At 42.5% G+C, this 17,802-nt stretch overlaps 1 protein-coding gene across 8 annotated transcripts in view; it reads left to right on the top strand.

Moving 5' to 3' along the window:
* The window catches only part of phldb1b (pleckstrin homology-like domain, family B, member 1b), a 120,198-nt gene that overhangs the window by 29,141 nt on the left and 73,255 nt on the right, over positions 1–17,802 (top strand). For 7 of the 8 annotated variants that reach the window (XM_078167329.1, XM_078167328.1, XM_078167332.1 and 4 more), the window contains exon 5: positions 9,195–9,320. In XM_078167329.1, the coding sequence (XP_078023455.1) occupies positions 9,195–9,320 (126 nt within the window). Of the gene's footprint in view, positions 1–9,194; positions 9,321–15,522; positions 15,740–17,802 lie in introns of those variants that run through there. The other variant, XM_078167335.1, reaches the window with a different exon arrangement.

Below are 17,802 nucleotides of genomic sequence, written 5' to 3'. Positions count from 1 at the left end.
AGCAGCACATGATTGATGCTGATAACGTTGGCTTTGCTTTGTGATTCAACCATAAATTAGTTTTCTTATTGAAAACCTCTTTTAAAGGTCAGTTTCCACTTTATTTACGGCCTGTTTAATGGAAAATGTCATGATGTGTGAGTTACTGCTAAGTATCAGTAAATGGGAAAATTAAATTAAATGTCAAGATGTATTTGAGGATTGGAGATAATGAAGAAAAACAACACAATCGCTATGAGCATTGTAGGTTTTGCCATGGATGCATGATGCGTTATAATGTAGCAGCTATGTTGAAACTCCTTTTACTGATCAGCAAGGCTATGGTCAATGTGTGGTTAGTTTTAGGAGCAAAAACCACTTGGTTATGGTTAGGAAAAGATCACGTTTTGGCTTAAAACACCAGGTTTTGGTAGCTCATTCCTGGCTGGAAATGCAGCAATGTCTCAGGAAATTACAACTGTTTTTCGTGGTACTATCTCTGGTAAGAAAAAACAAAAAACAAAGATGTGTTGCTGAAAACGCCCATGTTTGATGCCTAAAAAGCCACTGAAAACAAAACGGTTTTATTGTTTGTCGATCTTGAAGAGTGGTCCGCAGCTTTGTAGGGATCTCACCAAGGTGTCATGCCAGTGACATAAATATAGACAGTGCAGGCAGTGCGATTGCACTGGGGCCCCTGGGGTGGAGGGGCCCATAGAGCGAATGGGCCCTTGCAAGTGACTCAGATTGCCACCTTGGAAATATACCTGTGTTCAAAGATGCCAAAGGTGCCATTTGCTATAAATGTCCTCAAAAAGGGAAACTCATCTGCGTCATGTTTTTTGAATACTTTTTTTTTCAAAAAATAATCAGCAGTTAACAAACATAACAAAATAAAATCTATAAATATACTTTAAAATCTATTCAATTAAAAGATCATTTTCTTCCTTTCTGTGATATTGTTGTCGAATCTGCAGTGATGATTTCTGGGTATGTTGATGTTGTCCAATGTCAAGTCTCTATTCGTGTCAAGACAATACATGCACGATAGTGTGCGCTGGGGCCCGTCGTAACTTCCTTATGTCACTGTGTCATGCGATCCACCGCCAGGGTTTCCCACACATTCATTTATTTGTGGCGGCCTGCCACGATTAAAACATCTGCTGCCACAAATAGATTTTCTATTTTTGGAGCTGGGCAGTTCATCAGGAGAGCTGTTGGAATATTTATTGTATTTGGTTATTTATAGCACCTCACTGTCAGAGCGCAGATGGTATTTGGAGCAGAGACAGAGCAGCAGGACGTCAGGCGCACTGAAAGTGAAACTCAAAAGTGTGCATTCACTCACAGCAGCTGCTCCTCTCTGATCTGGGGTTTCATTTATAAAACAGTGTGTAGGATCCACACTAAAAATGTACGTTTGAACAAATGCCAACATTTGTGTCGCCAATTTCCTGTCTCTAAACTGTTTGCAAGCATGGGTCAAAGTTTCTTCCATCAAGTCTGTTTTTATGGATCACAACTTTTCCGTGGGAAGTGGCGTACGCCTCTTTCAGACCTCATTTTATGCATAATTTTTATCAATGAGACCCCTGATCAGCTTTTAACGGATCGACAGAGCAGTTGCCCACCCCACGAGTCAGCAACTGCTGCTGAGGAGAAAAAGAACTAATGGAAAGCTCCACCTGCGTTGCATTTACAGACCTGCAAAGACCTATGAATTTAGAGAGGGACACAGAATAATACAGAGGGACACTAGTCATCAGCTACCACCACACACACTCTCATTCTGACCACCGTCAGATACGTTACTTTGGAAAGTGAAACTGAAATTTGTGATTTGCAGAAACGCACAATCCCAACATTTTTTTTTCTTCAAACATAATCGACATTGATAGTTGTAATACTTGAAATTTCAAATACATAGAGATTTCACTGGACAGTGATATTACTGTATTTATATATCTATAAAAAGAGTTTTACCACCTACAAATGTATATATTTTACAAGTAAAAAGGTGGGTGAACATTGTACTGCGGTGTGGCTTTAGCTTCTCCTGCATCCCATTATTTTCCATACAGTATCAGAGTGTGTAATGGTATACATTCACCACTGTTTCTGAATGAGTGTGTGTATACAGCATGTGTATGCTCTCTGGCTCTCTACAGCTGACTCATCATGCGCTGATCCCTGGTGGCCTCTCTGCTGTCAGTGACCACACACACACACACACACACACACACACACACACACACACGCCCAGGGCCCGCAGGCTGGCGAGGTGTAGGGTCATGCTCCCTCGGGGGCAACAGAGGACTCAGTGAGTGAGTGTCAGCTGCCAACAGCGGTTTGTGCTGAGAGAACAGTGAGGAGGAAAAGAAAATGTCTCCCCTCATCAGTCAGCTTCAGCAGCCTCTGCATGTCCACACACACACACACACACAGTCACACCACACTGAACGGTGCTGTCATGATGGGTGGGATTCAACACAGATACGTTCTCAGCCTGTTGGAAACACCGCTACAGTATAATACACCGTGTTTGGTACCAGAACCAGCTTTATTAAGTTTAACAAACAAATAATTAACTTGCTGCTCAGCTAATATGAAATCAGAAGGAGGCGTAAGGATACTGCAGAACAGCCTATGTATTATTTCAGGTTTAATTGACAATCATGAATTTTGTTTAAGGCAACAAGACTGAGTGTAACGTTACATTTATAGCCTACTGACAGCTCTGTAAGGCTCAGGGTGGAAAAAGGGGGAGGCATGTTAAATATTATAAAACTCCAGTAAATAGCCCGCACTATTGTTTGCTTAAATCACAGATATCAACAGGCCTATATTTGGGACAGGCCTTTAATTTCCTGTCACACAAAACTGTTGCTCAGCTCTAAATGTGTATGAATATTACTTGTACAAAAATTAGGCTTCAGATAATATATCAATTATGAATCATTCATTTGATCGAGCTCTGACAGACAGAGCATCAGAGAAAGAGTTATGGCACCTGAGACACAACACCACTTTATCCTGTTAAAACAACACTCACAACTTGGATCAATTATTTTCAAGATTTTTATTATGAAGGATAATTGCAAATTATACAAAATTACAATTGAAACAATATCTTTCGTTCCATTGTTCTTCTCTGAACAAACATCCCAACCATCTCTCACCCATCTGGTGGAATATTAATCAGTAATGCAATAAACAAACACTCAAACAGCATCACATTATAATAACCACAGCTCTTTCAGGCGCAGTTATTAACTGCCGTCATCATTGTTTCCTTCACCCTACAGACATGTTCATTGTCTGACAGAAGTGCTGAGTAAAACTGATGCCGTGTGCCACAGAGCCGTCATCAAACCCCTCCAGATCTCAGACTGAGAGATGAGTTCATCATGACTGTGGCAGATACACACCGCTTCAAGCTACGTTCTTTTAAGCAGCATTTTCCTTGGATGTGGCTGAATTGATCTTCACCGAGGAGATCATGTTAGTGCAAGTCAGATGTAGGAGTGTGTGCCGTGAGTCAGGGAGGTGGAGGGAGCCGAGCCTAGCTGCCAGAATCCAGAGGAAACAGGAGCTAGGTGAGGGAGTCGGATGACTGCTGAGGCGGAGAGCATGAAGACACAGTGGCTGAGCTGACGTGGCTCTGCAGACCGCAGTATTAACATCCTGATGACTGCTTTCAAATATCCTATTCAGCATCTTTTTTGTTTTTCCCTTTCATGACCAGACTGATGGTTCACTCATTTTCCTGCTGATGAGACTTCCAAATATCGACAGAAACAAATCCAACTGTGGAAAATACCAACCAAAGTTATGTTGGGGATGGTGTCGTAACCACTGAGGGGAACGCTGATGGAAATTTTACACACTGGCCTCTTCACTCCACGTACATATACTCATGGTGAAAAGGAAATACTAACACAAATAAGCAAAGAGCTGCATTTGGACGTCTCATTTAGGCATGTGGCGTTTAATGTGCTAATAAAAAGTATCAGTTTAACTGGTATTGAACACCACCGCTGTACCACTCAGCAATTCCTCACAGGCTGATGAAGTTGTGTGCAGAACACATACCTGTGTGCACAGGGTAAAGATAATGAATGCACTCTAAAAATGTTATGTGTGAATGGAATAAAACTACATATTAACCCTTTAAAAACAGAAATCCCACGGATGGCCATGGGTGATCGCTGTTTGCATAATCCTGTTTAAACAGATCTAAAATAAGAACCATAAAGCTAGAATGTTCATTCTTTTAGCAGCAGAAAGCTAAAGCCTCTGTCCTCCCCATTATCACCTCATTACCTTATGTTACCTTACAAATGCAAATGTGGCATTTTGCCGTCATTATGCCAGAATTTCCCTGGGAATTTCCCCATAATGGCTGCGAGGGATCATTATTTGCATAATCCTGTATACACATCAATCTACAATAAGAACCATAATAGCTCGAGCATTCATTCTTTTCACAGCAGAAAGCTAATGCCTCGGTCTTCACCATCACCACACTGTACATTCATAATGACGTCATCACGCTATGTTAAGTGTGGCACAAAATTGCGCAGTGGTGCCAGAGGAATGAGTGATGTATCCATCACAATACCTTTTCACTCTGCTCATAAAAATGAGCATATCTCAAAAATTGATCATAGCATTACTTCAGGCAGGACACGATGTCAAGCTCAGCTCACATCCCAGCTACATCAGCTGATCAAACAGCCAATCAACTGATGGAGCAGCTGATGGATGGAAGGGAGTCAGCTGATAGATCACATGATTCCTTTCTATGCAACCAATTGGATAATCTCATTCAGGGCGCACTATTTAAACTGTTCTGGCCTGCCTACTGTTGCTGCTTCCTCTGCAAGCTGCTTTGCAGCCTGCCTCCACCCCAGGTCCTCCTTTTCATGCTGTGTCTGACTTATCAATGTCATTTCTCTTTGTCAGTGATACTGCTCTGTTCTGCTCCTGGGGGGTCTTTACTGCTGCTCTCCCTGCCTTAGGCTTTCCATGTAGGCACATGGAAGGGCAGAGAGGTTTGCTCTCTCTGCCTCAGGCTTTCTCCATTTACGCATAGAAGGGTGGAGGGGTTTTCTCTACCTGCCTTAGGCTTTCTAAGTAGGCGCATGGAAGGGCAGAGAGTTGTGCTTTTGCAGCCGTAGGCTTTCCATGTAAGTGCATGGAAGGGCAGGGAGGTGCGCTCTCTCCACCTTACGGTTTCTGCGTAGGCCCAAGGAAAGGCAGAGAGGCCCCAGAACAGAGCCATACCGCCAAATATGATACTGCAAATGGAATTTTTTTTTTTTTTGACTAAAGTGGTCCTTACTGAAACTAAATAATATACATAGTTCAAATAACTTATGGAGTGTTAAAAATATTTTGTTTCTACATTTAGAAATGTTTTGGATTTATTTGTTTTTATTTTAATACTTTTATCAATTGTAATGGTTTATTGACTTAGATAATCTTCTAGCTCAGGTTGTACAGATTTTAGGGATATGAAACTTTTTAAGATACTCCAAGAAATGACATCACAATGAGAAAAAAGAATACCAATGTAGGCACTGGCAGACTATTTCTGTTGCAGAGTTCAAAGGGTTAATAGAGGAAATAGTTAAACTAGACAAATCTGTGAGCTGCATATGAAACCACATGTCAAAACTGAGCAAACACCTGTTTTCCATCGTCATCGCTTGGTTGTGTCCTTGTCCACAGCTCATGATGTAATCAGGTGCCTTCCTCCCGAGCTGTCAGTGTGTGTGTGTGACCAAAATAAAAGGACATCTGGCGTTGCTGTGCATCACCGCAGCCTCTTGTGTAATGGAGAAGTTTCTGTCTTTACCTTTCGCCTCATGTTCTCCACTGACGACAGGCAGGGATGTTATCTCTGCCCGGGCCGGAAAACCTTTCCCTGGTAATCACGGCAGGACAATGCTGCTATGTTGAGAAAGCAATAAACATGAGATTGCTTTTCTGTTATCGAGCTGGTGGCACATGAAGGGGATGAATTAGTTATGTGCATTATGTGTTTTGACATTTCAAACCGGGATGGTAAGTGGTTGTGATCGATGGTACCATAGAGACGGAGTGTGTTTGTTGGAGTTTGTCATGTGAGTACAGGCCTGATCAGCGCGAGGATCAACACCGTCTGTTCATGACTAACGGCTGTGGTACTGTTCTGTGCCTGCTGCTGCACACTAGAGACGCCTTTAACCAAAAACAAGGTGTGTACAGTGTGCACAGGTGGACAGTATCACACAGCTACCACATGAACAGTGTTTGACCTTTTAATATAGTTGATCATGGTAAGACAAATAATTGATTTTTTTTCAGCCACTTTGGGTCAGTGGAAACGAGCTATAAACACAGAACTGACATAAGGTGGTTATGTCAACCTTATATTTAGCTTATTTACACGACTATTCACTCTGCTTTTAGCTCCGTTTTTGGTCTCCACCAGCTCCTGGAGGAAATATCTGTCTCATCAGATGCATGAACCACCTCAACTGACCTCTTTTGATATGGAGGAGGAGCTCCCGAGCTTGCTCCGGATGTCTGAGTTCCTCACCCTGTCTCTAAGGCTGAGCCCAGCCACCCCACGGAGGAAACTCATTTCAGCCACTTGTATCCGTGACCTCATTCTTTCAGTCACTACCCAGAGCTCATGACCATAGGTGAGAGCTGGGGCGTAGATGGACCAGTAAATCGAAAGCTTTGCCTTCTGGCTCAGCTCCCTCTTCATCATGATGATCTGGCACAGCATTAGCATCACTGAGACACTGCGCCAAACCACCAATCCATCTCACACTCCATTCTCCCCTCACTTGTGAACAAGACACCGAGATACTTGAACTCCCTCATTCGGGGCAGTGACTCACTCCCAATCTGGAGGGGGCAATCCACCAGTTTCCGGCAGAGGCCTCTGACTTGGCCTCTCAAAATCCGCTTGGCAAAGTGAACGTGCATGTCAACAGTCGACAGTGTTAAGATGACAGCGGTGAATCACCTGAAAACCTAAAATGAGTCATGGGCTGTACAGTCCGGTTCATTTGCCACAAACAAACATCTAACAAACTGAATATCCTTTGAATAAGAGATTCATCAGCTTGTTTACTGTGGACTTAAAAAACGTCCCCAAACAGTCTTTTTAAGCATCTTATCTCTTTAATTGGATGTATTTCCTGTAGACGCAGGATGTCAGGGAGAGGCACATCAGATAGCACAACTGTGTCAACCGATGGGATTTCATTTAACAAGAGAAGACATACTTATTTGATGTTGGGGGTATTTTACTAATTAAAAATGTCATTTACACTTCTGATGCAGCTTCCTGCTTTCCAGAAAGGAAAATAAAAATCTTTAGATTTTGAAATGCAAATACAAATGTGCAGCTTATGAATATTTCATTTTGGGGCAAAACCCAAACTTCTGTGAAACTTAAAATCTGTTTTCTGTATATTTCATCCATCATCACTTTTACACTGTGACCGGGGACCCTGTGCCCGCAGGCTTTGTTTTTGTGTGACTGTGATGATGGTGGTGAACACGGTGTTGTCTGACTCAGCAAAGCCTCTGTGTATCGCCGGCTCCTGTTTGAGCACTTTGCACTATGTTCGTCCCTCGACGCTGTCAGAACAACTCTGATGTCTGTTCTTCACCTCACTTACCTCTCCGATGGCTGTTACATCAGTCCTCTCTGTCCAACATGGAAAAAACAATCACAGTTTTTGGATGACTGCTTCAGTGGTCAGTTTAAAGAAGTAGTGTGAAGTTCTGGAAAGTACGATTCTTTAGTTTGTTATTCAGCATATTCACATGAAAGTAGATGCAGCGTCCCAAATTAAATATTACAGAGGCTGTTAGCTTTTGCTTACCAGGCAGAGAGCAGCTCATGGAGCTGGTCCTTAAGGGCTGCTTCAAACAGCTGCAACAACTGATTGGCGGCGATCACCATCACCACCACAAAAATCCAAAATACTCATAAAATTAGGCTCCAACTCTGAGACAGCATCACAAATATTTGTGCAATTTTCACTTGAAAAAAATAAAAATAAATAAAATAATAATGATAATAAAAAACAAAACCATTAAGTAGTGCAAGATGTATCATAGTTTTTTAGAGAAACTGCTGTGAAATTAGGCACTAGTAAATTGATGCCTTATTACAGCACAGAGCTGTCTTGGTTGCTGTCTTTTATGAACATTGTCTTCTACTGCTTTGCATTCTGTAATATTTCACCAGAAACAGTATGTATTCAACGTACTCTTTGTTTTATACTAAGGTTTTGGACACACTAAAAAAATCTCACATACTATACAGGCCTAGGCGGCACAGTGGTGCAGTGGCTAGCACTGTTGCCTCACGGCCAGAAGGTTCCTGGTTCAAACCCAAGGAAGGGGATCCCCTCCATGTGGTGCTCCGTGTCAGCATGGGTTTTCTCCAGGTCTTTGCGGCTCTGGTTGTCTGTCTCTATGTGTCTGGTGACCTGTCCAGGGTGTACCCTGCCTCTCGCGCAGTGTCAGCAGGGATAGGCTCCAGCCCCTCTGAGACCACCAACAGGTTAAGCGGTTACGGAAAATAAATGAATGATTGTTTCAGCCCTCTAAACAAGGGCGTGAGTTTCATGTCAACATTTGGGGAACATATATAACGCTAGGAGTTTTGGGTCCTCCTCCAGGAAATTTTAAGCATCAAACACTTAATTTCTCTGCTTCAACTTTTGCCTCATCTTCATCAGTTTATAGTGGAAATGTCTTGAGTTTTGTCAAAGTAAAAGTCCCCTGCTTCTTCCATCTTTTGATCTGAATGTTGCTCTAAATATTGAGGGGTACGTGCCCCATGTGTCCCCCTGAAATCTCTGCCTGTTAGTTCAGAATTTCGAAGCAGGAAGTAACCAGTGTCAATTAAAGTCTTTGCAAGGACGTGATGTTTCCCAAAATGTCAGTGTCATGCCTTTAATTAATGATGCACAGTCACCACATTATCAGCCTGTGCTCAGTAGATCATTGGTGTACCTTGCGAACATGGGAGGATAATTAAAGTAATTGTGGGCCAAATACATTGAGGTACATTGACTTAAAACACTTTTAGTGAACCTCACAAAACTTGGTTAGTGCCTCCAGGCTGACCTTTGTGTAACTTCCTATCAGTTCTGTGAAACCAAATTAACCCAAATGATGTCTGTGCTGTTTTCCAGGCTGTATGCTGTGTTTCGGCCAGTCGGCCTTCTTCCGCTTCAACCACCCTGAAGAAGCCTTCAGGATGAAGAGCATGGTGCCCCAGGGAGGAAGTGTCTCCTCCGGGGACTACAGACTATGTCCAGGTACTGTACCATCATGCACCCTCATATTACACCCACTCAGTATTTAACTGTATTTTCAGCCTGTTTTCACTTGGCAGCTCCACCTTTAACACGTCAGGGTTTCCTTTTGCCACAAACATGAGCCCAGGGTGAAAACAAGCACACTGACCTTTTGTCACATGAATAATGAAGCCTAAAAAGACAGTTTCCCTCCCGGAGTTCCAGTTTCAGCTCGGCCTGTGTGAATGAATGGGCTGGATTGTTGCAGAGCCCATCAGGCGGGTGTTGAGGTGGAGCAGCAGGGCAGTGTGTTTTACAGGTGGATGTTTGCACAGCAGTAAACCGCCAGCATTCTTGCCTTTTTATAGTCTGGCAAAGGCAGAGGAAGTGTACAAGCACAAGCTTATTCATTTGGAGATGCACAGTAATGGTCAATACATGGCTTTAATAATAGGAACAATAATAACCTGCAATGCAATTTGATTTTCTTTGCAGATTTTGTTTTTATTCGTTGTTTCTTCCTGCTTTAAAGACGATAAGTTTCCACTGCTAGAGCTGTAAATCCACTTTTCTAAGCTGACAAAAGAACTATTATGTGCAAAATAAAAACTTCTTATTACTTGTAGGCCCTACAAAGGTCATATTTGAACATAACTATGTCAAATAAAAGGCATGACCTGCCCAGAAAACCTGTTTGCAGCTCTGTTACAACAGCCTTGTTGTCAGTATCAGCCTTTAAAATGCAGTACCCGTTGAACCCTGCAGCCTGAACGGTGCCCAGCTGGGACCTGGTGCTGGAGTTCACACCATGCATGTTTTATGAGCATCTCATTCCTCTGCGTCTCCAGGCAGAGTTTTCAGCTGCTTGCATGTTTGTGTATGTGTGTGTATGTGCATGTTGAGTGCTCCTCCTGGCAGCCGCACAACTGTAAGTGTACCTTTTCTTGGCCGGCTCTACTACCAGGGATCTGTCATAGCATCTTGTCATTTCCCTCCTTTAACCGTTGATGCTGCCTGCCACTGGGGGAACATGTAAGTATAGGACACAGTCACGCTGGCTGCCGTGGACCTCCTGATCCAGTAATGAAAGCCTTCCGTTGTTTAGAAACGTGTCATTTTCCTCAATTATGCATTCCTGAGTTGCTTATACCACTCCCATGATTATCTTGGCATATCTGACATATCTAAATAGTTGGAAGCGCTTTGAAATCACACTCCTTATCTTATAGTACTGGGTCTATTATGGAGGGCAAACCCAGCTAAACCAAAGAGCCCTACTGTTTAATAAGGATGTACATTTTCCAGCTTTCCTGTCAGAAATTGTTTTTAAAAAAAGAAACTAATTTAGAGTACTATGGTTGGTCTGTGCTGCGAGGCCCCAAACCATACTATTGCTCCCTTAAAATACCTGACTGTACAGAAGCTTGTCACTGTGGTAGCACCATAGATGTATTAAAGGAACACTTCACTTCCCAAGTGACCATTTGTATATCAGTTATTCAGCCTATGTTACATTGAATTCATTAGGAAAACTTAATGAATGAAGGTGAACGAAGAATCCAAAAAATGGAGAAAAGTCTCGATGAATTGAAGTGATAGGGGTCCACGTCTAACAGCAGCAAAACTACATCAAAACATTTGTTCTCAAACACTCACACTACTCCTGCAGAATAATCTGAGTCTCTTTTATCCATTTGTATGCTCAGTACCTCCCAAACAGACCTTTCCAGCAGGGAGCTGAACTGAAAGTGAAACTTACCTGTGCTCTCTTCAAACCAGACTCCATTGACAAGAACATTAATTTAAGCCTCAAGGAACACAGGAGCTGCTGGTCTACCTCTGCCTCGTTTAGTTAGTTTGCTTGTGTCATTGTGTGATTTTGGTGAATCTGAACCAACCCTTTAAAACACCAAAGTCACACCATAACACAAACAAGCTACAGATCAGGGCAGTGGTAGACCAGCAGCTCCTGTGTTCAGCAGGCTAAAATTACTGTTTTTGTAAATGGGGTCTGGCTTTGAAGAGAGCATAGATACGCTTCACTTTTAGTTCAGTTCCCTGTCAGAAAGGGCTGTCTCTTTGGGAAGTACTGAGCCTACGACTGGATAAATGAGACTTGGATTATATTGAATCAGTTGTGTGAGAGTATAAATGGATGTTTTGATATAGTTTTCACCCCTATGACTTCAATCTATCAGGAATTTTCTCTATTTTTGGATTCTTCAGTCACAGTGGAGAAATGCGACGGATTCAACATCACAGTTGATGAGTAATTGATATACAAATGGTTATTTGGGGGGTGAAGTGAAGTATTCTCCTTTATCCTTTAAGCAAACTGGACCGCATCCATGAACATGTTCCAATGAAAGCTGCTCACTGGGCTAAACAGGGAAAAGAGTCCTTCTCTGGCTGAGCCCTCCGGCCCCACACACAAGGTTGAAGCGTTGGCCCGGCTCTATTCCTTGAGGACTGAGCAGTACCCTGTAAAAGCACAACTCAGAACACTTTCTTCCAACACAACTTTTATACCTCCATAATTGCAGTATAACTTTCCACAAGAACCACAACGTACCTATAAATGATGGAGTAATTATTAGGGAATGAGAAACTCTACCTACCTGTATTTATTCAGTTGAAATGAAATGACCCATGCCTCGTCCTGGCCCCGGGAGGATGTGTGGATATAAAGGAGAGTGGAGACAGACTGGTCCACAGTACCTTAACAAAGATCGGATCCCTCACTGGCTTCCCTCCACCTGCCTTTGCTGACTCTATTATTTAACATAATGCAGTCTTGGGTTTTGGACCGTTGGTTGGAAGAACGTAGCAATTTGAAGACGTCACTTTGGACCCATGAAAATTATGATGAGCATTTTTCACAATTTTTTGACATTTTATAGATAAAGAAATTAATCGTGAAAATCATCTGCAGATTAACTGATTATAGAAATAATTGTTAGTTGCAGCTAGGGCTGCCTCCGACTAAGAATTTAAGTGTTAAACACTGTAGCATAATGCACATTCTGTTTTTGTTTTTATTTTTGATGCAAATTTTAATTTAATTTAATTTAATTTAATTTTGGTTTATTTTGGTTTATTTTATTTTATTTAGGTTTATTTTGGTTTATTTTATTTTAGTTTATTTAGGTTTATTTTATATCATATTATTACTTTATATTTAAAAAAAAAAAAAAAAAAAAAAGATGTGTTATGTTCGGACCTTAATTGCATTGCGACAAACAGCCTAATTAATTCCAATCAGATGTGTAAGAATAAAGTATCATAAGTGGCTTTTGATCAGCTTTAAATATATTCTGTGTCGTTACGGCTGCTATAAAGTTACACACCTACTGTCATGAGGTCACGTTATTATGTCATCATGTGAGCCAGTTATTATAAATTGTACAAATTAAGTATAAAATGTCCTCGTCCTGTGTTTCTGTTTTTGAAACGCTGCAGTGCTACTGTATCTTTATGATGCCGCTCACACTCACCTGACTGTTGTTCAGTTTTGGCGAGCGTTGCCAGGTCGGTGACGGTCCACTGACCAGCTGTCTTTATGCAGCCGTCTTTCATCTACCTCCTCACTGATTGGACACTTCCTGTGTCCCTCTGCCCGGCCAGCAGACGACATTGTGCCTCTGAGCTGCTTACTTAAAGCGGCCGTCGGCTGGAGTTACAGTATCTCTTTCAGAGACTATTTATAAATCTCCAGTTCCATTCGACTGTCTCTGCACCCTCCCTCCCTCCCTCGCTCCCCGGGTTTCCCCTCCGGTCCCTTCCTGCACCCACCCACCGTCCCTCTGTGTTGGAGCCTCCCTTTCTTTATAAAAGGCCTTTATCTCCCTGTGATTTGGCTGCTGGGTCGCTCACTGGCTGCTTGACAGTCTGTGCTGGCTGAAGGCATGGCTGAATGCTCATGATGCAGTTATTATGGTCGAACCATGGCACGACCACATGTTGAATCTCTGATGTTCAAATGTTTTGCAGTAAAAAACAAACGTCCGTCAGTGAAATAGGACTGGACAACTTTGGAGAACAAACAGAGAAGGTTTTGCCAGTGAAGCCAGTCTGCACCTCTGTCCTGCCCCTTCATTTCCATCTCCAAACCAGATAGAGCCCACATTTCCATCCCTGAGGAAAGTCTCTCTTTTCCTTGAATATTTCACCACAGTGTATCAGTGAGGTCTGCGCTGAGTGATTTGTGTGGAAAAGTTAAGCCAGAAAACCTTAAACACACACAGCCTATAAATAAGTGTAATTTCTACTTAACCCTTCCAATGTTTTTTGTTTTAACAAACTCTACACCACCTATATCTCAGGTAACTAGACTTGCTTCAGTTACATGAAGACGTTTCACCTCTCATCCAGGAGGCTTTTCAGTTCTTTAGTGAAGAACTGTCAGCAGATAAACAGAGATCTGTGTGGGTACATGAGACCCTAAAAAAGAGGCTGGATCATGGGGAGTACCACCAGTGGGTCCAGGAGCTTCTCCTCCATGATGGCTGCTTCCAGGCGTATTTTAGGATGACTCAGGGGCAGTTTGACAACCTGCTGTCTATCGTCGGGCCAGATATCTCTGGGTATCCAGCAACTGCTACCACCAGTTTCTCCTCTATTGTTTACCAACTGTTAACTTGTTGTCGTGACCACCACAGAAGGCCCACCTCTCAAATCATCTGATTGGAGAATGGGAAAAAAGTGGAGATGATGTGGGGCGCTTTTCCACTCTGAGTTGAAGTGTTTACAGCTGAGGAGTTCAGAGCACTCCGGCAAAAACGCCAGGTGCCTAGAGCGCAGAAAAGTGAGTCGCGTCACAACGCAAAAACAGGCAGTTCATTCTCATTACAAACAATTAGAAAAGCCGCCTCCAGCTGCTAAAACACCTTCTGTGTGATTGAGGCCTGAAGCAGCATAACATGGAAATACTCAAGTACAAATTTTAATGATAGCAGTTGCAAAGGATTCTTATTTAATGTAACCGGTGGACTCTGATCTCCGTTTATTCCTGAAAATTCTGACAGTTAGAGGTAAAACCAAAATCCTCCGTCAAATACGACCACGGAGTACAACAGCAAAAGGGGAGAAGCAAGGTGGGAGACACCCCTTTATAGGTGGGTACCCCCCAAAGGTGAATGTAGGGGTGCAGAAACTGAGTATCAAACGTTCCACATATTGGCTATGGAGGCCTGAGCATGTCAGGTAATAACAACTGAAACATATTTGTGTAATTACCTATGTAAATACTTGATATTACAAATGGCAATTTGACTTTGTTGCACGAATTACTGCTGTATATCTGACCCTGTTACATCTACTCAATGCTTATCATTAACAACTACTAATAGTCTTTAACATCACAATTCATAAATCATCTGGAAAATAAGATTTAAAGATAGTTTTAAGGGTAAATAAGGTGCTAAAATGCATTAAAAAAAAGCATTAAATAGGGCATGTTCATTAAAAATGAATAGATAAATAAAAACTCAGAGTGAGGATCCCCCCACAGAGGTCTGGGCTCAGCCCCTGATGCCCTCAAATCCTAGAAACACACCTTGTATGGAAAATTACAGTTTATTTAAAGGGATTAACTTCCATCAGAAACTCTCTCTCACCTCAGAGGTTGTGCCACTCTGGTAATCAGACCTAATTACAAAAAGCTGGCCTAAAAATTGTCACTGGATAATAACAGTCTGTAGGCCTGTCCATTTTAATGGCACAATAATCCAATTTATCCACTATTTTTTTTATTTAATGTCAGTAAAATATGACCATAGGGCCTCAGATTGTTGTCCAGATGTGTAATTTGTTGATGCTGTCTCATCTCAAACTGACATAATTTGCATTATAGAGACAATAACAATGACAAAGCCATAAAACCCACTGCTGTGACTCTGTAAAACAGCGCTGTAAATCTCGCAGTAGTTCACATCACCCTGGAAAGGAAGCGCTGTGTCAAGGCGGGCATGTTGCCGGAAGTGGGGCGATTTCACCTTCAAATTAAAATAAATGTCTCATATGAGGAGAACTAGAACTAGAACTAGATGTGTTTCTAGGCGTGTGGTCACATGTATGAAAGTAAGTGCACGTTAAATGGACTTTATGATGTATTTTACGATGACGACACAAAGTATTGTACACGTGAATTTAAAGTGACTTTTATTTTGAAGGACATGACCGGTAAAGCGGTGTCACAGTTTAAGTGGCTTGACGGAAGTGGTACCGTAGGCAGCAGCGGTGCCGAGCGCCTCAACCCCCGGCTGAAATATCACCTCGGTGGTGAATCTCCGTATCTCCCTCGGTGTGTGTGGGGCCAGGCACGACAGGGCTCCGTCACACCCGGTGTTGTAGCCGGTGTCCGGAGGATGTGGGCCTCAGTGTGTGTCATGTAGCAGGTGAACCGCACTGAAACTGACCGGGTCGCAGTTTTATTCCATCATGTGAGTAACCCTACTGCTTAATGCCTGAGCTTTGGGCAGGAGAAGTGATACGAACCGGTCACACGCCAGACTCCATTAAAAAATCTGCCGGTTTTAGGTTCGTTTGCTTTTCTGGGAAAATCCTCACAGCGTAGGACATCCTTGAATACCTTATGCGATTCACTGGGATCTCATTATGTATTCGGCATACAGGTGGTCCATAAATATGCAGTCATTTGAAAAAATAATCACATTTCTTCTGCTTGGATCACAGTGTATCTTGAAGAAGGGATATTCAGGCAATGACAGATGATTTAAGCGTATGTTTCAGCAAGTAAAGCTTAATGATGATGGAAGTGATGCCGAATTGTAGAGGTCATCACATGTCAGGAGATGTCGTAGTGGTGGTGTATGAAACACGCAGATTCACCGGCAGTTAGGCTAACATTAATAAATAATCAGATTTTTAAATGAAGTTTGGCATGGTGCACTCGAGGCGATAGTCTTTATCCCATGACATCATTGCACGGGCTTTCCCTCAGCAAACGGTTGCTTTTATTTTTGTCACCCCACCCCCCCTCGTTTTTCACTCTGTACATAAAAATCAAGCCGGTTTGTTGCCTGTGAGACACGATGTGACTTTGACATTCACGCGTTGCACAACGGTAATAGCTGTTACTGTGACAGCTGCACACCCCAGTGCTGCAGAAATCTGCATGTAAATATAATCAGATTTAATTGTGGTCAGGCTGTCATAAAGGAAGAGCTTCATTGTATGGCAGAGTCATTATAGGGGAGCAGGCAGGAAGCTGCTCCCATCTCTGTTGAACAAGCCCAGCTAATGCATTATTTGTGGAGCTTCTATATTTCAGAGCAGTTTTGCTATTGGGACATCTCCCCGTGACATCATCTCTACAGAGAGACAAATCTGACTCCTGTGTCATACTGCTCTGTGTGTCATTACCCTCTGTCATCTTGTATGATTTGTAATGTTATTACATCAATATTGACATGACGGCTCTATCCTCCTGTTGTCCTCTGTTACTTCAGTGTTTGCACTAATGACTCCACGCTACAATTATCCTCATGTTGCCATTTAACCACACAACAAGTCCATTTAAACAGATTTCATTTAGCATTAATAAAACCTGATCTGTGCTCTGATCCCTGCCTCGAGGCCACGCTGCTGAAGCTCCCACGTGGCCGTGCGTTTCTGTTGTAATAATCTACTATACTGACATTAGAGAGAGGCGGTTAAGATTAGATTACCCGGTCCGTGTCCTATGTTGCTTTCGGGCCGCGCAATAATTGGGTTATGTAGGCACATTTTCTCCTGATCCCTATCCAATGCACAGGCCTGTCTGTCTGCTCATCTCCTTGGCTGTGTCCTTCCCTCTTCCCTCACCACTAATCCATCCTCTTTCCTCATGTTTACCTGTTTGCATGGCTCCTACTCTTAGAGGGACACAATGGTGATGGTTTTGACATATCTAGTATGGACGGGGCTGCAGTTTGACATGCAGGTTCTTTAATATCATGACATTTAAGGAAATCTGGAGAGGTCAGGTACTTTTGGAGTGTATCTGCTGAATCGTCTTCCATCAGGTGTTGTTCAGCCTGCCTGGATGGGAATCTATTGCACGTCTGTCCGTCCCTTTCAGTTGCTCTTCCTGAGGTTTCTACCACATTTTTCTCCATTAAAGGGGTTTATTTGGGGAGTTTTTCCTTATCTGCTGTGAGGGTCCAAGGACAGAGGGATGTCATGTACTCAAAAGCCCTTGTGATTTGTGATATTGGGCTTTATAAATAAAACTGAATTGATATTTTCTGCACTGAAACCTAACCAACCCAGGAAGGAAAGAACATTTTGTGTCATGAAATCACCTCAAATTAGTTCTGGAAAGTCATGAAGAAGTCATCGAGGCTACTGCGTTCACCCTGTGAGGACAGATAAGTTCAGACAATGGGCAGAATTTCGTTGCCCTGTTTTATCACCGTCTTGACTGCTTCTATTGCTCAGGGAAAGTCTGGTAAGATTAGGCCATTCAGCAGACTTGTATGACACCTTATCACAGATAATATTA

This window comes from Epinephelus lanceolatus, chromosome 4 (genome assembly GCF_041903045.1).
Source record: "Epinephelus lanceolatus isolate andai-2023 chromosome 4, ASM4190304v1, whole genome shotgun sequence".
NCBI classification, from domain to species: domain Eukaryota; kingdom Metazoa; phylum Chordata; class Actinopteri; order Perciformes; family Serranidae; genus Epinephelus; species Epinephelus lanceolatus.
Note: the sequence above shows the minus strand (reverse complement) of the source record. Positions and strands in the feature narration are given on the sequence as shown.